The sequence below is a fragment of the Leptodactylus fuscus genome, chromosome 2, assembly GCF_031893055.1.
Source record: "Leptodactylus fuscus isolate aLepFus1 chromosome 2, aLepFus1.hap2, whole genome shotgun sequence".
Taxonomy (NCBI): domain Eukaryota; kingdom Metazoa; phylum Chordata; class Amphibia; order Anura; family Leptodactylidae; genus Leptodactylus; species Leptodactylus fuscus.
The window spans coordinates 34,639,062-34,661,714 of NC_134266.1; the positions used below are offsets into that span (position 1 = coordinate 34,639,062).

A 22,653-nucleotide genomic window follows, 5' to 3' on the forward strand; every position below is an offset into this window, starting at 1 on the left:
GCACACACATTCAGCACTGCTTCATCAAGCCAATACAATGCATTAGCCAGTGCTGATTGGCCAGAGTACGGAATTCGGCCAATCAGCGCTGGCTCTGCTGGAGGAGGCGGAGTCTAAGGTCGGACCTGAATGGAGACTGGTGTGGAGCGATCTTAGACTCCGCCTCCTCCAGCAGAGCCAGCGCTGATTGGCCGAATTCCGTACTCTGGCCAATCAGCGCTGGCCAATGCATTCTATTAGCCCGATGAAGTAGAGCTGAATGTGTGTGCTAAGCACACACATTCAGCACTGCTTCATCACGCCAATACAATGCATTAGCCAGTGCTGATTGGCCAGAGTACGGAATTCGGCCAATCAGCGCTAGCTCTGCTGGAGGAGGCGGAGTCTAAGATCGCTCCACACCAGTCTCCATTCAGGTCCGACCTTAGACTCCGCCTCCTCCGGCAGAGCCAGCGCTGATTGGCCGAAGGCTGGCCAATGCATTCCTATGCGAATGCAGACTTAGCAGTGCTGAGTCAGTTTTGCTCAACTACACATCTGATGCACACTCGGCACTGCTACATCAGATGTAGCAATCTGATGTAGCAGAGCCGAGGGTGCACTAGAACCCCTGTGCAAACTCAGTTCACGCTAATAGAATGCATTGGCCAGCGCTGATTGGCCAATGCATTCTATTAGCCCGATGAAGTAGAGCTGAATGTGTGTGCTAAGCACACTCATTCAGCACTGCTTCATCACGCCAATACAATGCATTAGCCAGTGCTGATTGGCCAGAGTACGGAATTCGGCCAATCAGCGCTGGCTCTGCTGGAGGAGGCGGAGTCTAAGGTCGGACCTGAATGGAGACTGGTGTGGAGCGATCTTAGACTCCGCCTCCTCCAGCAGAGCCAGCGCTGATTGGCCGAATTCCGTACTCTGGCCAATCAGCACTGGCTAATGCATTGTATTGGCGTGATGAAGCAGTGCTGAATGTGTGTGCTTAGCACACACATTCAGCTCTACTTCATCGGGCTAATAGAATGCATTGGCCAGCGCTGATTGGCCGAATTCCGTACTCTGGCCAATCAGTGCTGGCCAATGCATTCTATTAGCTTGATGAAGCAGAGTGTGCACAAGGGTTCAAGCGCACCCTCGGCTCTGATGTAGCAGAGCCGAGGCTGCACAAGGGTTCAAGCGCACCCTCGGCTCTGATGTAGGAGAGCCGAGGGTGCACTTGAACCCTTGTGCACCCTCAGCTCTGCTACATCAGAGCCGAGGGTGCGCTTGAACCCTTGTGCACACTCTGCTTCATCAAGCTAATAGAATGCATTGGCCAGCGCTGATTGGCCAATGTATTCTATTAGCCTGATGAAGTAGAGCTGAATGTGTGTGCTAAGCACACACATTCAGCTCTACTTCATCGGGCTAATAGAATGCATTGGCCAGCGCTGATTGGCCAGAGTACGGAACTCGACCAATCAGCGCTGGCTCTGCTGGAGGAGGCGGAGTCTAAGATCGCTCCACACCAGTCTCCATTCAGGTCCGACCTTAGACTCCGCCTCCTCCAGCAGAGCCAGCGCTGATTGGCCGAATTCCGTACTCTGGCCAATCAGCACTGGCTAATGCATTGTATTGGCGTGATGAAGCAGTGCTGAATGTGTGTGCTTAGCACACACATTCAGCTCTACTTCATCGGGCTAATAGAATGCATTGGCCAATCAGCGCTGGCCAATGCATTCTATTAGCGTGAACTGAGTTTGCACAGGGGTTCTAGTGCACCCTCGGCTCTGCTACATCAGATTGCTACATCTGATGTAGCAGTGCCGAGTGTGCATCAGATGTGTAGTTGAGCAAAACTGACTCAGCACTGCTAAGTCTCTGCATTCGCATAGGAATGCATTGGCCAGCCTTCGGCCAATCAGCGCTGGCTCTGCCGGAGGAGGCGGAGTCTAAGGTCGGACCTGAATGGAGACTGGTGTGGAGCGATCTTAGACTCCGCCTCCTCCAGCAGAGCCAGCGCTGATTGGTCGAGTTCCGTACTCTGGCCAATCAGCGCTGGCCAATGCATTCTATTAGCCCGATGAAGTAGAGCTGAATGTGTGTGCTTAGCACACACATTCAGCTCTACTTCATCAGGCTAATAGAATACATTGGCCAATCAGCGCTGGCCAATGCATTCTATTAGCTTGATGAAGCAGAGTGTGCACAAGGGTTCAAGTGCACCCTCGGCTCTGATGTAGCAGAGCTGAGGGTGCACAAGGGTTCAAGTGCACCCTCGGCTCTCCTACATCAGAGCCGAGGGTGCGCTTGAACCCTTGTGCAGCCTCGGCTCTGCTACATCAGAGCCGAGGGTGCGCTTGAACCCTTGTGCACACTCTGCTTCATCAAGCTAATAGAATGCATTGGCCAGCACTGATTGGCCAGAGTACGGAATTCGGCCAATCAGCGCTGGCCAATGCATCCCTATGGGAAAAAGTTTATCTCACAAAAATCACAATTACACACCCGATAGAGCCCCAAAAAGTTATTTTTAATAACATTCCCCCCTAAATAAAGGTTATCCCTAGCTATCCCTGCCTGTACAGCTATCCCTGTCTCATAGTCACAAAGTTCACATTCTCATATGACCCGGATTTGAAATCCACTATTCGTCTAAAATGGAGGTCACCTGATTTCGGCAGCCAATGACTTTTTCCAATTTTTTTCAATGCCCCCAGTGTCGTAGTTCCTGTCCCACCTCCCCTGCGCTGTTATTGGTGCAAAAAAGGCGCCAGGGAAGGTGGGAGGGGAATCGAATTTTGGCGCACTTTACCACGTGGTGTTCGATTCGATTCGAACATGGCGAACACCCTGATATCCGATCGAACATGTGTTCGATAGAACACTGTTCGCTCATCTCTAGTCATAATATATGTGATGTGATAGCCTGATAGTGTCCACCATAGCGTGTGGTGCCTTCTGAACGCCAAAACCAAAGCAGGCATGGACAAGGGTGGGGATCGGTTAGTAGTAAAATCTGTCATTAGAATAATACTTTAGGTAATGGGTAATTAAGAAAAAAAACAAGCCATAATGCATCCCATCATTGCATAGCCTCCATGTGCAATTGTGTGGGTTGCATTCTGGCCAAATCCTCCTCTGTGTTTTGACCATGTAGACATGAAGATGTGAAAACAAATTCAATGATACAAAATAGTGATCGGTTCAGGCCATGGCTCTAGTTACATGGACATGTATCATCGACCTCTCATACGTATCACATCTATCATCTACATTTTCTTAGATTCAAATTGATCATTCAGAAAACCAAAAAATTGTGACCGACGTTCTAGAAAAAGGCGATAAGTTGCTTCTGTCAAACGCGGACGATTCATAGAAAGAAGAAATGACACCGACAGCCCATGAATATAAAAAACATTCGGTTTCATTATGAAGCTTACAACAGAATGGCAAGTGACAATACATAAATACCAGAGATATTATAAAAATCCAAGTTAAAAACAACATCACTAAATATGCAGGGAATTTATTGTCTGAGCCCGGAGATCGAATCTGCTCCACGTAACTCTCATTGCTCAGGATACAAGAAGGGGAGAAGAAAAGAACTGAAAACAGAATTCACACTTAGATTGGAGTGATGCATATAAATTACAGTGAAGTCATAAAATAGAATAAAGAACATACATTGGTAACACACTGAAGTTCCTGCAAGTACAACATGTTGTAATATTAGCGACATTCATTCCATGCTATGACAAGCTTAACCTTCTCAGCAGTAATGTCATCTCCACCTCTTAAAATAGTCCGCACTGACTCGTGGTGTTTGTCACTTACACAAAACAGTGGGGTCACAGCAGAAAAGAGGGTTTGGTTGTACAGTGATATACATCATGTCCTACAGGTGTGTATAGGTCACCATTTTCTTCATCTTCATGCATTGCTGTTACTGAAACCTCTTGGTTGCTCACGACAAACCATTTTATGGTAGACGTGCAGTGAGATCCCTTTAGTCCGGCGCCCAATGGCTCAGAAGTTCTCATTATTTGGCATTATGGCAACAGGTTTTATGCTCTAACATGCCATATCATACACCACATATACACGATAGTCCAATAATCCAGTGTATTAGGTGATCCCATGAATGGAGGATTAAAGGCATCTTACTGCATGTGTACAGACATATATAACACTCAAGCACCCAGATTTCTCCAGGTCTTCAATCCTGATTCTCAGACCCCGAGCGGGGGTGCAGCTTATAGAGAAAGGGCAATGTCACATATAAATACGGGAGAGATATGGACATGACATCAGATCTATCCAGCTAGATATTCTCATTTTCAGATCATTTAAAGGGACACTGTCAGCCATTGTAACCCTGTAAAGATGGTGACAGAATTAGATGGGAGAAATCTTTAGAGCATAACTGGGTGGATATTGTACAGAATCCTGCAAATGCACTGAGGGCGGTCCTAACCCTCAAGTGCTCCCTATATTAAGCTCTGAGTGATAGCTGTAACAGGTTCCTTACTGGATACTATAGCTTTCACTCAGAGCAGCAGGGGTGGAGGATCCCTGGAGTAGCTTAAAGGGATTGTCCATTTTCAGACAAATATTGAGAGACCAATGTTATTGTTTGTATAATAAAGTGTTCTACAATTTTCCAGTATACTTTCTGTATCAATTCCTCACGGTTTTCTAGATCTCTGCTTGCTGTCATTCATTCTGTTACTTCCAGTGGATAAAAATCAGTCCTTGGTCATGTGATATACAGTCTATGGTCATGTGACATACAGTCCTTGGTCATGTGATGTACACAAAGGTGCACAGCTCGCTACCAGACAGATGTTGAATTACTGTGCTGTAAAAAGTTGTGCACATGTGTGTTTATCACAAGACCATGGACTGTATATATCACATGACCATGGACTGTATAATCACATGACCATGGACTGTATATATCACATGACCATGGACTGTATAATCACATGACCATGGACTGTATATATCACATGACCATGGACTGTATATATCACATGACCATGGACTGTATAATCACATGACCATGGACTGTTCATCACATGACCATGGACTGATTTTTATCCATTGGAAGTAAACAATGAATGATAACAAGCAGTGACCTAGAAAACTATGAGGAATTGATACAGAAAGTATACTGGAAAATTATACAACATTTCATTATACAAATAATAATATTCGTCACTCAATATTTGTCTTAAACTATACAACCCCTTTAAGACAGTGATCAATTTAGAGACAAGGAGCGCCCTCAGATCATTTACAGAATCGTCTGCCCTCGATTAAAAGCTCATTATTCACAGTCATTCTGCTACTAACAGTATACACAAAGGTATTGTTATACAGCTCTCCTGGACCTCTTCCTAGCCGTCAGCAGTTTTCCATATTCAGATTCCCTTTAAGATCATATAAAGTGGCACATGTTTCATTCTTACCACCAAAAGTGCCGTGTCTTATCATACAGGTGGCCTCTACCTGTATCAGCGTAACACCTGACACCAGTAACAACACTGCTAATCCAAAAATAACCTTTACCAGTCATTAAACCTAGTGGGCTTCATTCTGTATACTGCTCGTATTCAATATATCTCTATCGCTGATTTTAATTTAATTATTTGTGCGCCATACCATTAAAAATATAATCATTCATATAAAGTGTCATTTACAATTTGTACCACTAGAGGTCTCTGTTGTACTGTATCCAGTGGCTTCAAATAAGCTGCACAAAGTCCCAAAAATCACCATCACAGTGAGATTCAGACGTCTCAGCGGCTCGTAAACAAGGGACACCTCGGCTTTCGGAATCCCCGTTCCGATTCCATAGCTCGCTACTATTTCTGTATGTGGAAGATACTAATCCAGAATCCTATAGTTACATACACTGACAATACTAACCAAGTACTTCTTGGTCATCTGTTTCTTACCAACCATTTTTGGTTTCTGAGCCTATTAGAGACACTTCCTCCTCTCGTCTTGGACAGGTTATACATTGTTTTTTCTCTTTAAAATATTTTGCTAACGCTGAATCCATGTTTCTAGTGTATTGCATTTTACATTATAAGAAAACTTCTATTAACCTCTTATTTAAGGTGACACCCCAAAAAGGGCACCCCTTGTCCTAGAAGTAGATTATGCTTCCTCTGGCCTGTTTTAGGTCTATGGGGCTCGGTGTTTTTGCATTAGTCTAAAATAAAAAAAAAAAAAGGCACAAATCATCTTTAAATACCATACGTTCCTGTCTATAGGTACACATTCATAAAATACAGTGAAAAAGAAAATCACATTGTATGAACAGTACGTTGCATATGTACGTTTCGAGTCCTAGTCAGAGATCCAAGCTCATACAGAAAGGACAAGAAGGGGACACGGCTGCACGGAGATCTGAGATATAAGACGTACTAAGAAAAAAAAAAGGAAAAACCAAACCTAAAATTATAAAGCTTGTAAACAGACAATTGGAAATACACTTTATTCATGGAAAAATATCATAAAAAAGTACCACTCTGAAGTAAAACTGCCTGAGTTTCCTTCATGCGCAGTTTTAAGGAGGAACACTTAAGCACAACGCGGAGTCCGCCGATATCCACGTGCGAGTGCACTAGAAAAGTCACCCGGGGTCCTTGCCTGGTAGAATTGCCGTTGTGCTTGTCGTGTTTGAGGCAAATTTTAGATCATTTGGCACCAAAAATATTTTGGCCTGGGAGGGAAGAACAGTTCGTGATTCTAGGACTTTTGACATGGGTTATTATGATGGATTCATTCTTTGTTTTTTCATTTGGATTGTAGAGATTTCTTAATTTCATTGACATCCATCTAAAAGAACAGAGGTGTTATTATACAGAGGAAGAATAATACAGGGAGGAAGACAATAACTGCGACAAGAATCTCTTGATGACATCACTAAATCCCCCATATACAGACTGCCCAATCTGACAGGACAGGCCGACTATCTTATGTCTATGGGGGCCTGATATGATAGATCAGAAATGATGTCTGATCCTTTTTTCCTCTCCTGTCACATGCATGGCTGATCAATCCAAGAGTGCATGTGTCTGGGGGAATTGGAGAGAACAGCTGTTGGCAGACAGCTATTTAAGGTGTATGGGTCCCATGTAACAGGCTGCAGCAAAAACCGCACCACTGGCTAGGCAGCAAGAATATACTTTGTCCCTGGAAAATATAGAGATTTTTTTTTATTTAATGAGCGGCTACTAGACCTCCATATTATTGTAAGCAAATGCAAAACATGTCTGTGTAGGAGCGAGTAGAGAGTGAAATATGGGGGATAAATCACCTTTTACTTGTATGGCTCTCTGCTTTTTCTATTTTTAGGGGTCCAGTGGGCGGTCCTACTCAGTGAGTGACAGCTAATTGAGTACGTACAGCCAAAGACAGGACCATTCACTGGACCTCTAAATATAGAAAGAGTAGGACATGAATAAATACTAGTTGTAATTAATCTTCTTCTACAAAACTATATACACTGTCTACCAATAAGTATTTGGACACCCATGCACATGAAGATATTTGCGGCCGTGATGTACGCCACACCTTCTGCCGTTAAATAGGAAACAGCATTGGCATTAGTCACATGCAAGATGCCACGAGGTGCAGAGTTGTTCGATTTCAAGAAAGGGGTAATTGTCGGGTACCACAGAAATGGTGGATCCTTAAGGGACATAGCAAGTGAATTACCCAAAATCGACAGTGACCTATGTGATTACAAAGTGGAACGGTGATTGTCGGAATGTACCCCGAGTCGGCAGACCCTCAAAACTAGGAGATACAGACTGACGAGTGCTGGCCAGAGAAACCGCACCCAACTGATGGCTCACATACACCAGGAGTATCACCAGGCACCCGGGAGTATTGTGTCCATCAATCCCATCCGTAAGGAAGCATCTGCTGGGGTCTACCGACTATTGGATAGGAAGAAATGTTGTTTTTCTATTCTAACACAGGGGTCCAATACTTATTGGTAGACAGGGTATCAGTCCGTTCAGCTCCTTGCCCTCCATGATATGTTCCCTACTGATCACAAACCAAGTGACAGGTTCTCTCTAAGTCCAGGATTGGTGGATATGAATGGGTTAACCGTGTACCTGTAATCGTAGACGAATCTTCTTTTCTTCATCCAGCTCGGAGAGTAACTGTTTTATTTCTTTTCTAGAAGTAAAATATAAGAGGGGTAAGCACACATCCAGATATATAGCGGCATAGTAACATTATACGACAGGACTGATCTGAGGACACAACACACAGCGCGGGCGCCATTGAATGGATTCTGTACCTGATCTGACTGCCTTATATATGATCTGTAAGGAGTCTCACAACGTCCCACTGAAGGCTATCAGTAACATAAGGGTTAATCGTTTTAGCCAATTACCTCCTTTGCAGTGTTTAGTCTTTGGCATGTGCTTATTTTAGCCAGAAGGAGCGAGTCAGCGGTGACATGGACAGTATCTGCTGGCAGCGACCTGAGCTAAACCCAATGAGAGTCCCATAGGATTGAATGGAATATAAGAGACTTCCCAGCCGAACACATAAGAGTTGGAGAGACTTATTAATGATCACAAGACACAACTCTGGACCTTCAAAGAGCGGATCACTTCCTGCCACTCTCATCCTTACTACAAGTTACACCATGTACCTTCTAACCGGCCAGAGGATAAAAGGTTTTGTTGTATTTTAACCTTTTCCTGACATCCTCATGTCCGTTCTTTAAACATGGCGGCTGGAGCCTACAACTACTAGGTCTCCATTGGTTGTGGGCATCTTACCAGTGATCGCCATCTCCCAGAATGAGAGCTTGCTGCTCATATAATAAAGCTTACTTTTGCTGGTCCTTCATCGTCTCAATGATGCTTCTAAGCTCCTTTACTTGTGACTGCAGCTCTTCTAGTGATAACTGGCCATGGTCAAGCTTGTGTCTTGCATCGGAGCTACCAAAGGACGGAGAGTTTGACCTGTGACTACTTGAGGTGACGGAGTGGAATGCTGATGGGGCTCCAGGAGCGCCATGGGAGAAACTAACACTTGATATCAAGCCTCCTGGTTTGGGGGGCAATGCAGCTCTGTTATCTGGTACCTACAAGACAAAAAACAAACGGAATGTCAGCAGAAAATCTCAGAAATGAGGATTACAATTACAAGGACTAGAGATGAGCGAACACTATTCGAAACAGCCGTTTCGAATAGCACACTTCCATAGAAATGAATGGAAGCAGCCGGCACGACGACTTTGCCAGCGGCCGGCCGCTTAACCCCCGGTGTGCCAGCTCCATCCATTCATTTCTATGGGAGAGTGTTATTCGAAACGGCTGTTTGGAATAGTGTTTGCTCATCTCTAATAAGGACATATTTAGGAAACGTCTCACACTTGGCTAATCTGTGATATCAAGTGCTATAACAATCCAGTTCTAATAAGATGACATTTACAGCTAGAACTTCAGCCACACGCTTGGTCTTCTGATCCAGCAACTTCATCTTTGTCTTAAGAAAAGCTCTATGCAATGTAAGCCCTGGTTCACATCTGCGCCCGGTCTCCATATACGTATTCCGTTCCCCTCTCCACATTTTTTTCCCCATTTCAGGTGGAAACCGAATGGAAAGCACGAGGACCCCATTATAGTCTGTGGGGTTCAAGGGTTTCTGAAGGTAACCACTTTTCTATGCAGATTAAGTTTCCGTTCAGGGGGGGTCCCCAAGTGGAAACCCGAGTGCAGTTGTGAACCTTGCCTTACAATGAGACATCAAGAGCACCTTCCCCAGGCCTACCTGTGACATAACACTACGTGGGCTCTTCTTGGATGGATCCGTTGGTCTTTGTGACAGGTGATTGAGCTCATCCTTGTCGTCCTCTGGACTTGGAGAGTCAAAAAAATCGGGACTGGAAAGGGATGACTGCAAAAGAATGTAACAATACCTGACGTGAGCTGAAGACATCTCCGTTATTACAAGCGCAGCCATTGTCTTTTAGGAGGCTCTTTAGTCACAATGAATTGACTAGAGTACAATGCTAATATGTTATCTGAGTAATGCGATGTGTTTTTCACCACAGTAGATCCCTCGGGGCCATTTGCGTTCAATCCTTCCCCAGCTATTTCCTATTTACAAAGCATTAAGACATCTGTTCTGTCTATGAGAATATGTTGTCTTTCCTGATAACTGCGCCTATCTCATTGTGTATTTAGCTCAGGTAGATGCTGGGCTGTTTGGCCTCTAAGGCCCCGTGTACACGTCGGAGTAGGCCATGCGGGCCGGACTACGATGCTCCATTCTGATCCAATAATTATCAGGTATCTAGCTCCATGATGTTAGATGGGAATGGGACGGAACCCCTCACCCCCCGTGACTAAGGCCTTAGGCTGGGTTCACACCATGCTTTTATTTAATCAATAACTGCTTTATCATTTTACTGTGTCAGGAAACCAGAGGTTTTCACTTTAATGGCTATGACGTTAGGTTCAGACCAGCGTTGGAGTTTCCATTCTTCAGGTCCGCTTGGGGACCTGAAAAACGGAAACCCAATCTGCTTAAAAAACGGTCCCCCGCTGACCCCATACACAATAATGGGGTCCACCAGGTTTCCACCTGTCAAATGCGGAGAAAAAAGTCCTGGCTGCTTTCTCTCCACATTTTTCAAACAGAACGGAGAATGGAATCCCTGAGCAGTCATGGAGTGCAGGTGTGAACCCAGCCTTATATACGGTACGCACAAAGTGAATATAAGAATATATAGTGTGCGATTCCGAATTTTCCTGTATAAATGGTATAGCTGTATCTCTGTCGTCCTGCAGAATACTTGTACATATATTAAATTATAGGCTGTCCCTTAATATATATATTTCAGTCACTTTGGCTGTCTACGTATCCGTTGCTAATGGCTTTCCTGCAGAGCATCAGCATTTCTTTGTTTCGGAGATGCCCTGAGGCCACAAAACATACCGACGTCAGAGACTGGGAGGGTGGACGTCTCCCGCTGGATTTAGGTCTTGAAGCTGTAGGATGACTGAGTTTCTCTCCAGCTGTCACAAGGGAGTCAAAGCCTTCAACATCTAGAAGATAAAGTACAGATATGGCAACACCTGGCGAAACTGACAACTAACCCACAGACCAACTCGTAAAGCAAAAGTATTTCTGACACCTCGTGGGGAACTGGGCACCTTCAAAGTGCGCCGAGTTATATAGTGACATTCAGTCTTCTCATTACGGGTAGTACTAAGTCTACTTCATTTCTATATGGACATAGGACACAGGTAACAGGAGGGGGCGCTGACATCTACTTTATAGATATATTCATGGGAAGAATATGCAAATCTGACTTCCATGATGTAATTAGGATGTCAGTGCCTCAAGAATGCATACCAATAGAGGGCGCTCACTGAGAATGTGCAAGTCTATCTTCCATGATGTAATTAGGAAGACAGAGTCTCAGTTAAGCAAACCAATAGAGGGCGCTCCCTTTAACATCATGCCAACCCTCTCAGAGGCCTTTGCAATGATGTTGGGATTTTACTAGGTATAGTCTCTCAGCCAAGGACAGCTGTTTCAATGTTCTTGCATCTCATCAGCTTGGCGCAGAGAGGACTGACCTGCCAGAGATATATCCAGTTCAGGATCAGACTTGTATTTTTTTTATCATAAGCATATAGTCTATAAATGCAGCGGTATCAAGATGACTGATGACCTATATAGACTCAGAAAGTCCAATAAATATACAACAATAGGGATACCCATTGTATATCTGGTTAACAATTCTCTATGGTCAGCTTCATACTAAGTTCATACTGGTTGTATTATAAGTAACGTAAAGTATTGGCGTAGTAGATGGAATTTATTCAAAGCCCATCCCTACGTTGGAAAAAACATCACCTGTGCAATGGGTTTTCAACCAGCAACATGTCAAGTATTACTGGGGTATTACTAATGGCTGTCAGCCTTTACTGTACATTACTGCCAGTATGACCCCAGCTTAAAGCAATACAGTGTACAGCATTCGGCCAATCAACGCTGGTTCTGCCGGAGGCTCGTCTGTGAGGAGGCGGAGTCTAAGATCGGACCACAGCAGTCTCCATTGTGGTTCCGCCTTGTCACAGACGAGCCTCCAGCAGAACCAGCGTTGATTGGCCGAATACTGTACACTGTATAGCATTCAGCCAATCAACGCTGGTCAATGCATTCCTATGAGAAAAAGTCAGCTCCTGCATAACTGAAAGCTTACAGCTCTCCCAACTAGCAAGGACTTCTAACGCAGACCCAGCAGTGTATATCATTCGGCCAATCAATGCTGGTTCTGCAGGACGAGTAAGGGCCGGTTCACATTAGCGCTTGCCTCCTGTCTGGAAGGAGTCCGCAGGAGGACCTTCCCGAACGGAACATCAGCACAACTACAAGCACTGTGCAGTTAAAGCGCATGGACCCCATAGACTATAACAGGGTCTGTGTGCTTGCCGCGCACTGTCTGCATGAATCATTTGTGCGGGCAGTGCTCTGTAAGCACATGGACCCGTTATAGTCTATGGGGTCCGTGCGCTTTAACTGCACAGCGCTCCTCCTAAACACTCTCCTCCTGCTATTCGTGGACTTGGTGACTCTCCTTTAGCCCAATAGTGGTTTCCCCTGAAATGAGCATTTTTTCCCATAGACTATAATGGGATTCGATATTTGATCGAGTAGTCGAATATTGAGGCTCTACTCGTAACGAATATCGAATCTCGAATATTTCACTACTCGCTCATCTCTAGTAACTGCTGTTGTAGCAGTTTATTTCTACGTTGTTTGGGTTCACCGATGGACCTGAACAATGGAGAGCCAGCACTAGTGTGCCACTAACGTCAGATCCCAAGGATTAATGGATAATGTGACACATGGGATTTATCCCAAGGTTACTTACACATCTGCGTTGGAGTCTCCGTAGGCGACTCCACCGCAGATCCCGTCTAAAAGTCCTGCATGAAGGCCAAATGCTCGTGTTTCTTGTGTGCTTTTTGTGTTCTTTTGTGCCAAAAAAGTTAGACGTCCTTCTATGTTTTTTTTTTTTTTTTTTAAATGTGAAAAACGGTTGAAAAATCACAGACACACGGGATAGAGAACTGATGAACACCGTCACAGATGAAAAACGGACATGGAGTGTGAATAAGGCCTTAGCCTGATGTGACTTTTTGAAGATTACAAAAAAACAAATTTCATAGCATTAACCTTTGTCTAGTAGCATGCCACGCAGCAAAAAACACCAGAAGTACAGTGGGGCAAAAAAGTATTTAGTCAGTCACTAATAGTGCAAGTTCCACCACTTAAAAAGATGAGAGGCGTCTGTAATTTACATCATAGGTAGACCTCAACTATGAGAGACAAAATGAGAAAACAAATCCAGAAAATCACATTGTCTGATTTTGTAAGAATTTATTTGCAAATTATGGTGGAAAATAAGTATTTGGTCACCTACAAACAATCAAGATTTCTGGCTCTCACAGACCTGTAACTTCTTCTTTAAGAGTCTCCTCTTTCCTCCACTCATTACCTGTAGTAATGGCACCTGTTTAAACTTGTTATCAGTATAAAAAGACACCTGTGCACACCCTCAAACAGTCAGACTCCAAACTCCACTATGGTGAAGACCAAAGAGCTGTCAAAGGACACCAGAAACAAAATTGTAGCCCTGCACCAGGCTGGGAATACCGAATCTGCAATAGGCAACCAGCTTGGATTGAAGAAATCAACTGTGGGAGCAATAATTAGAAAATGGAAGACATACAAGACCACTGATAATCTCCCTCGATCTGGGGCTCCACGCAAAATCTCACCCCGTGGGGTCAAAATGATCACAAGAACGGTGAGCAAAAATCCCAGAACCACGCGGGGGGACCTAGTGAATGGACTGCAGAGAGCTGGGACCAATGTTACAAAGCCTACCATCAGTAACACACTACGCCGCCAGGGACTCAGATCCTGCAGTGCCAGACGTGTCCCACTGCTTAAGCCAGTACATGTCCGGGCCTGTCTGAAGTTTGCTAGAGAGCATTTGGATGATCCAGAAGAGTATTGGGAGAATGTCCTATGGTCTGATGAAACCAAACTGGAACTGTTTGGTAGAAACACAACTTTTCGTGTTTGGAGGAAAAAGAATACTGAGTTGCATCCATCAAACACCATACCTACTGTAAAGCATGGGGGAGGAAACATCATGCTTTGGGGCTGTTTCTCTGCAAAGGGGCCAGGACGACTGATCCGGGTACATGAAAGAATGAATGGGGCCATGTATCGTGAGATTTTGAGTGCAAACCTCCTTCCATCAGCAAGGGCATTGAAGATGAAACGTGGCTGGGTCTTTCAACATGACAATGATCCAAAGCACACTGCCAGGGCAACGAAGGAGTGGCTTTGTAAGAAGCATTTCAAGGTCCTGGAGTGGCCTAGCCAGTCTCCAGATCTCAACCCTATAGAAAACCTTTGGAGGGAGTTGAAAGTCCGTGTTGCCAAGCGACAGCCCCAAAACATCACTGCTCTAGAGGAGATCTGCATGGAGGAATGGGCCAACATACCAACAACAGTGTGTGCCAACCTTGTGAAGACTTACAGAAAACGTTTGACCTCTGTCATTGCCAACAAAGGAGATATAACAAAGTATTGAGATGAAATTTTGTTACTGACCAAATACTTATTTTCCACCATAATTTGCAAATAAATTCTTACAAAATCAGACAATGTGATTTTCTGGGTTTGTTTTCTCATTTTGTCTCTCATAGTTGAGGTCTACCTATGATGTAAATTACAGACACCTCTCATCTTTTTAAGTGGTGGAACTTGCACTATTGGTGACTGACTAAATACTTTTTTGCCCCACTGTATATGAGCATGCATAATATTTGAATCATTAAAGTAAGAGTCCTGCCTTATTGGCCATTAATCCATGCTATAGTAACACATGGGTCAGCAGGTCAGAAGCAGCATTGCCAGGTGGTTAAATGAACTCAATCCTTATAAAACAGCATGCGGCCAGTTCAGGGAGTCATCATTGCGGTAATATACACTTTACAAGGCGCCGACCATGAGCTCTAACCATCAACGTCACAGCAAAATGTGTTGTCAAGTGACAGGCAGAGTTATTGAAGATCATGTTTGGAGGCAGACGGGTGGTAAGAGTATTAAATCCACCTTAGAAAATTAGAATATTGTGATGGCGCCCCCGTGACATATTGTTGTAACCGTCCAACTGTTAGGCTAAACACAGCCAGGAATGACGGGTCAGTGTATAGGTTTATTGGAAGCCCCACAAGAATTTAGTCCTTTGGCGTCTCTGTATGTCCAGTCTTGCCAATAAAGAACCAAGTATTGTGTGATTTCATACACAAGGTGCTGTGATACATGGGCATATAATGCCGCTTCCCGGTTCTGTCTATGGCTCCAATCCCCCGCTAGTGATTATTTTCTATGCCGCATTTTCTCTGTTATGTAAGGCGAGCCTATAAACCGTAAAATGTCACAACAGCCCCCGTGCTCCAAGTCGCTAGCATGTCACTCGGTATAACATGTAGTGATGACGGCACACGGCTTCTCATTGTGAATGCTTTTTATTAATAATTACAGATGTGTCAAAATGCCAATGATATATTTCTAACGCAAAGAGATCCAACTAGTGAACATGGAAGAATAGAGACACCCACATAAACCTGCCAGATATTACACAGGGAAAGAGTGGCACAATTATGAAATGTCTATTATGTTATCTCCGCTGATGTTAAGTCAATGCTCCTTAAAGGGGACTTACATATGGATGATCTATCCTTATTCGTAGGGCTCTGACACCTGCGCAGATCAGATGTTTGTACAGATTACAGCACTGCAGCCTCTTCACAAAGTAACATACATAACATAGTAGATGAGGTCGGATGAAGACTCAGGTCCATCAGGTCCAACCTAGAACCTTGCAGTGCAAAAAATCCCATGAGGCTGATGCCAATTACCCCAAGTCAGGGGCAAAAATTCTCTTCGACTCCAAATCATGTAACCAATATAAATGCCTGGATCAACCTGTCCTTACCAAAATCTAAAACCTATAACCTGTAATATGTTTCTGTTGAAGAAAAACCTCCTGGTCGTTTTTGAAGTTGCACAATGAATCCCCCACCACCACATCCTGTGACGACGACTTCCATAGCCTCACTGCCCTTACAGTAAAGAATCCCTGTCTATATTGCTGGTAATGCTCTATCCTCAAGCCTAGGATGTCTCCTTGCCACTATCACCAGCCTAGAAGGATAAAGATCATTTGATAGGCCTTTGCACTGTCCCATCATGTATTTGTGCTCAGTATCGCAGCCCAATTCCATCCACCTGAATGGGACTGAGTTGCTTATGCACTATGTGACCAATGAACATAACCTGCCCGGCATGGGGAAGAGAGTGCAGCGCTCATGAGCACCGTGACCTCTTCAAATGGCTGATCATAGGGTGTCCCGGGTGAGGAACCCCCACCAATCTGATATCTGAAGATAGGCCATCAATATTATAGTTCCAGAAAACCCCATTAAAATCCTTTTTTTCAAAAAAAAAAATGAAGGTCAGTCTAGGATATATGTATACATGTATACATCAATTCCATTATTTTGTTTTATCAGCAACAGACCAATAAAATAGATGGAGTGCTGGGTCCATTACATCACGGTCACTAATGGCAGATGTGAACAGACTTATGTCTTCTTACTCTCTGAACCTTTCTATTAGGGGCATACAAGAGTTTGAAGCTCATGGGGACTGCCATCATCTACTATTACACTACCTATTGGCTTGTCACCAATCCCAACAGCAAGGGACAGTAACATTTGCAACATGGTTAGGTGAGGGTCACACACACACACTTGTAACACGGCCAAAGATCGTAACGTACGTCATGCTGCTAGTAAAAATGAATCGGACCACATTGTAACACCGAGTTGTCCACTGTCGCAGCAATTTGCGGATCGGAATGAGACCTAATTCACGTTGATCTATGATCCAGCAGGACAAAATGTGATCTTTGGTCATGCGATGTGATGTGTGTTACAGTCTCAGCCTTATGCTGTAAAGTATATTGATTTCCTATCCGTCCTGGCCTAGGCCTAAAGCCCTTACAGTCCCAAAAGACCCTCACTATATCTGATATATATTACAGTATTGATAACAGGTGATAGCTCCGGTTAGGCATAAACTCCGGGTTCCTTCACTCCAGTATCTACATATTACCTCCAAGCAAAACAATGCATGGGCTGCCACTAGTGATGTGATATGTGTTATTGTGCAGGTGAACGGCTGTATCCTACAGACACGTTGTCATACATATTCACTAGGCATGATTTATCAATGTGAAGTCATTATGGAGTCTACCCCATACACCCGAGCAGAAACTTTACTGCATATCATTAAATCAAGCTGTGGGCTTAATATGCATGTATAATTACATCTGCGGGCGTATATTATACCGTCACATCAGTGGAATTATATATACAAGTAATAAAGTTACTCTTCGTTTTAAAGATTTTTGAGGCTAAAAAATATAAGCAAGAGAAATAAATAAAGTCATTACATAAAAAGGAACGGGATTGTAAAGGAAATTGCGCTCCATCTGAGCAGGGCATGTGTATATGTGATACACAAGTAACACATACATATGTATATCAGATATACGGGAATCAAACATGCAAAAAGGTCACATTTAGGCGCCACGTTGTGGAAACGCAGCTTTTTTTGTTACGTTTTTTTGAGCCAAAGCCAAGAGTGGATTGAACAGAAGGGAGAAGTATAAGAACGTGAGATATATTTCCCGTTCCGTTTGTAGCCATTCTTGGCTTTGGCTCAAAAAAACGCAACAAAATCTGCAACAAAAGAAGCTGCGTTTCCGCATCGTGGGGCCTCGGCCTTATGGAGGCATAGTAAAGGTGACCTCATGTTAGGTTGAGATTACTAATACATTTTATATGCTCCGAGATCTTTTCATAGACTCGTGTAAAAATCTCCAAAATTGTTGGTGAAGCCACAAAGTTACTTTAGTATTTACCAAACTAATTAAATGTCCATTGACTGCGACTCCTGAGATAACTGCTCTGGTTTACATAATATACTCCTGCAGAAGTGGTGCCGCTCTAGTAAGGATATGACAAATGAACAAAGCTACGATGCAAATGACATCTTCTAGGCAACGATAAATCAGAATGGCAGCTTGAGAGATATTGATGAAGTGCCAAAAGTAGTCTCTGCAATTCACTCATATGACAATGTAGGAAAGTAAAAAGTATATAGCGCAGGGAAGATTGCCACTTCAAACATGCATGCTACAACTACAGCATAAGACACTCATGGAGGAGGAAGAAAGCCTTACCCTCATCAAGTGAAGAAGAATAGTTACCCATAGCAAAGAGGTGAATGTGAAGAGAGCTTGATGGAAAATGAACGGGAAAAAAGAAGCATCACTTATAATGGAAGAAATGATGGCACCGAACAGACAAAGCTAAGAAATAAACAAGGCAGTATTCCCTGTGTGACAGCTCCTGCGGTATAACTACTACCCCCGTCTCCTATATTTCTGCATTCATTTATAAAGTACTGTTGTGTTTCATACAAGTCCTAAAAGTAGATAAAGAAAACCAAATCAGTCTGATCTTCGCAACACACATTTGTGGACGTGTATCATGACATGAACAAAGGAGATTTCCGAGGACCTTAGAAGAAGAGTTGTTGATGCTCATCAGACAGGGAAATATTACAAAACCATCTCTGAAGAGTCGACCAAGTCACAGACAGACAACTGCCTAAACAAGGAGGAAATTCAAGACCACAATTATTCTGCTTCCCCCAAGAGCGGTCGAACAACAAAGATCATGCCAACAACAAGGTTTATAATAGTCTTCAAGGAACCCAAGGTCATCTCAAGGCAACTAAAGGACTTTCTCACAGGTTAATGTTCATGAGTCCACCATTAGGACTACACATTGCAAGGACTAAGCTACTGCTCTCCAAAAAAACATTGCTGTCCATCACCTGGACAAGCCAGAAGGCTACAGAAAAAAAGTGGAAAGACGGGAACAAACCAGAATGTTCTGGTGGACTGAAAAACGCAAAGGAAAACAAGGGATTCCTGAATAAAAACCTTGTAAACACAGTGATGGTGGCATCATAGTATGGGCCTGGATGCAGCATGTGGGACCAAATACTGGCCATCAGTGATGGAGCAAAGAATTCTGAGAATACCAGAAAATTCTGCAGGACGTTCCGGCCTTAATCCAATAGACATAAGCAATCCATGGGAGGAAACCCACCGACATAACAGAGTCCAGGCTGCTTTCTACAAAGGGGCGTAAATCCCATACATCGATGTGCAGAACTATTCACCAATTGTCAGAAATATTTACACATAGATATTGCTGTACAAGGGGGCGACACCACATACTAAAAGCAAAGAGGTCACGTACTGTTATCCCTCACAGATACGCGGTACTGGAGCATTTCTTCTAGAAATAAATAACCAAATCTAATGTTTTCAACTTTTCATAATAAATTTTGGTTCTCTTCATCTACTTTTAGGAGTTGTGTGAAAATTTGATGTAGTTTTAGGTCAAATATTACACATATAGAAAGAATTTTCAGAACCACTAAATATGAATATATACAGTATATATACAGTATATATATATATATATATATATATATATATATATACACAAACACTATAGAGAAAGCGAGAGTACACATATATATGAGAGAGATAATATAATTCAATATAAAATAATAATACTATTAATAATAATGATATAACATGGTGCATTCATTAAAATGCGGCTTCCTCAATTATCAGAATGTCAGACTAGGCCAATAAATGACATAATCGTAACATAATCATTGTATTACAAAGGATTCCTGCAAAGAAGACCGATAGCCTTTCTTTTTAGATTTCAAAGGGATCAGTCGACAGTCTTATGTATATGGACAAATCTCCAGCAACAATATATACCAGGATAGATAACAATATATACCAGGATAGATAACAATATATACCAAGATAGATAACAAGATATACCAGGATAGATAACAATATATACCAGGATAGATAACAAGATATACCAGGATAGATAACACTATATATCAGGATAGATAACACTATATATCAGGATAGATAACACTATATATCAGGATAGATAACACTCTATACCAGGATAGATAACACTATATACCAGGATAGATAACAATATATACTAGGATAGATAACAATATATACCAGGATAGATAACACTATATACCAGGATAGATAACAATATATACCAGGATAGATAACACTATATACCAGGATAGATAACACTATATACCAGGATAGATAACACTATATACCAGGATAGATAACAATATATACTAGGATAGATAACAATATATACCAGGATAGATAACACTATATACCAGGATAGATAACAATATATACCGGGATAGATAACAATATATACCAGGATAGATAAGGACTTGGCAAATGGTTGACAATTGCTCAATCCTTTTGTTTTCTGGGAGATAGGCTGATGCTAGAGATGTTTGGCAGCCATTTCTTCTCCTACCCCATCCAGTACATACGCACAGCTTGGTTGAGATGGTTGGCCATGTATAAGGTTCCATTGGGTGAAATATTTGTCAGCTAAATAGAGGTATGTGTTGGTGAGAGCAGCTCATGTGTATGACCAGGATTAGGATATATTCACAAATGTCAGATTTGTTGCAGAAAAGTTTAAGGGGGCATTCACGCAGAGTAACGCGGCGCTGATTCTGGCACAATTACTCACGTAAATATCAGCGTTGCAAAACAGAATCCCATTGAGTTGAATGGGTTCCATTTACCGTGCGTAACACATTGAAATTAATGGGTTAAAAAGCCTCCCATTGTGTGTTACACATTAAATGGAACCCATTCAACTCAATGGGATTCTGTTTTGCAACGCTGATATTTACGCGAGTTATTGTGCCAGAATCAGTGCCGCGTTAATCCGTGTGAATGCCGCCTAAGACCCTACATCTGAATAGGATCAGAAATTTTTGTTTTCCCCGAACGGAATACTGAACGCAGACGTGTACGAAGGGTTAGATAAATCCTATTCACACACTGCAGAAATAAACCTGCACTGCAAAGTGTCTTTCGCTGCCGGTTTTGACAACACAACATATCAATGAGTGTTATGGGGTTTGGCTTTCTGCTTCAATTATACCTGTAGGGACACTGCCGCTATAATTGACATGCTGTGATTTCCGAAGTCACAACAGTTTTGGATACCACCATGTGTCCGCAGTGCTTTTTTTTACTGCAAAGTGTGGAAGGGATTTGCTAGAATCTTATCCACTTTGCTGTGACTGTAAAATGCTGCATTCTTTTCTGTGGCACTTCCACGGCATTTACGCCACGTGGGGCCCCGGCCTTAAAGTCGACCAACATTTTCACCTAACATCACCGCTGTCTGTAGGTAAATCTGGGAGACCAGGCCAAACCCCAATACACTTGCAGTACCTATAGTCTGTGACCATACAGATAGGTCTCCACTCTTATAACAGGTGCTACATTGCACCTTGGACTTGATACAATTTTCGGTGTTTACCCGTCTTGATTATTGGGAATGTGTTCATAGCAATAGTTGTTCCTAATAACTTGCTTAGGTAAATGTCCTCCCGATCAGCTGACAAACAAGTGAACGCTTCCATGTTTTATTCAGCACAAAAATGCAGATTTTTGGCTGCCCATTTCCCTGTGTGAATAGGAACGTGCTGCCGATACCAATACAACTGAATGGAGGAGGAAGAATGGCGACTGTCGTTGTAATGTGATGTACCCATAAGACAAGCGTCGATCAACATGTTATGGTGGACAATGTTCATCTCCCTTAATGTTTTCCTGTTACTATGGGGTAGGCCATCTTCTCTTTTGATATATGTATTGCTTATACTGGTGTGAGCAGTAATTCTACATACCCCGCAGTGCATGATATAGCGGTCATTTTTACCCTCACTAGATCCGTCTTTATAGTATATGAAATATCCCAACCATTGAAAAATCACAGAATTTCCAGATAAAATTGTAAAGATGTGACTTGTTTGTTATGTCTCAATGCTAAGATAAAGGATCTGATGGCTTTGTTCTGCTCTGATTAAGACCCCCACTCATTGCACTTTTCTATGTAGTCGCTGACTGTTCTGCATTAGGTAAAGTAAAAGTAGTCTGATACAGATGGACTTTATCTTCAATGACAATTATATTGTTGTAGAACCATTAAAGATAAAAGGTGATGGCGGTAATAAAGTGTCAATGTGGTTCATATATCATTCATGAGATGAGCGCTGCTCCGTAATGAAGAGCGTTTTATCTTCTAACACTCCAAGCTCTAAGTATAGATGGTCAATATCTTTCTATAGTACACTAAATGCTTCTATGCAAGTCAAATGATATATTTCCACAGCTGGATCCAGAGGGGAGAATCCATCAGCTTCAATACAAATCCCTAAAGACGAGCATCAGTGTTCATTTAGACAACTGCATAAACTGACTGCGCCGCCCGACTCCCACATGAATAAAACATGACAGAAGAGAAAAAGGAAAATGAGAAATAATGACAGTGGATAAAACAAAACCGCTCTGCATTA

General features: G+C 42.8%; 1 protein-coding gene across 1 annotated transcript in view; it reads right to left on the minus strand.

Moving 5' to 3' along the window:
* Positions 1-3,384: 3,384 nt before the first annotated feature.
* SH3KBP1 (SH3 domain containing kinase binding protein 1) overlaps positions 3,385-22,653 on the minus strand; it is a 283,844-nt gene continuing 264,575 nt past the window's right edge. The window contains exons 14-18 of the mRNA XM_075263613.1: positions 10,963-11,072; positions 9,793-9,918; positions 8,850-9,103; positions 8,118-8,181; positions 3,385-6,828 (exon numbers count right to left, since the gene is read on the minus strand). Of these exons, the coding sequence (XP_075119714.1) occupies positions 6,787-6,828; positions 8,118-8,181; positions 8,850-9,103; positions 9,793-9,918; positions 10,963-11,072 (596 nt within the window). The 3' untranslated portion in view covers positions 3,385-6,786. The remainder of the gene's footprint in view (positions 6,829-8,117; positions 8,182-8,849; positions 9,104-9,792; positions 9,919-10,962; positions 11,073-22,653) is intronic.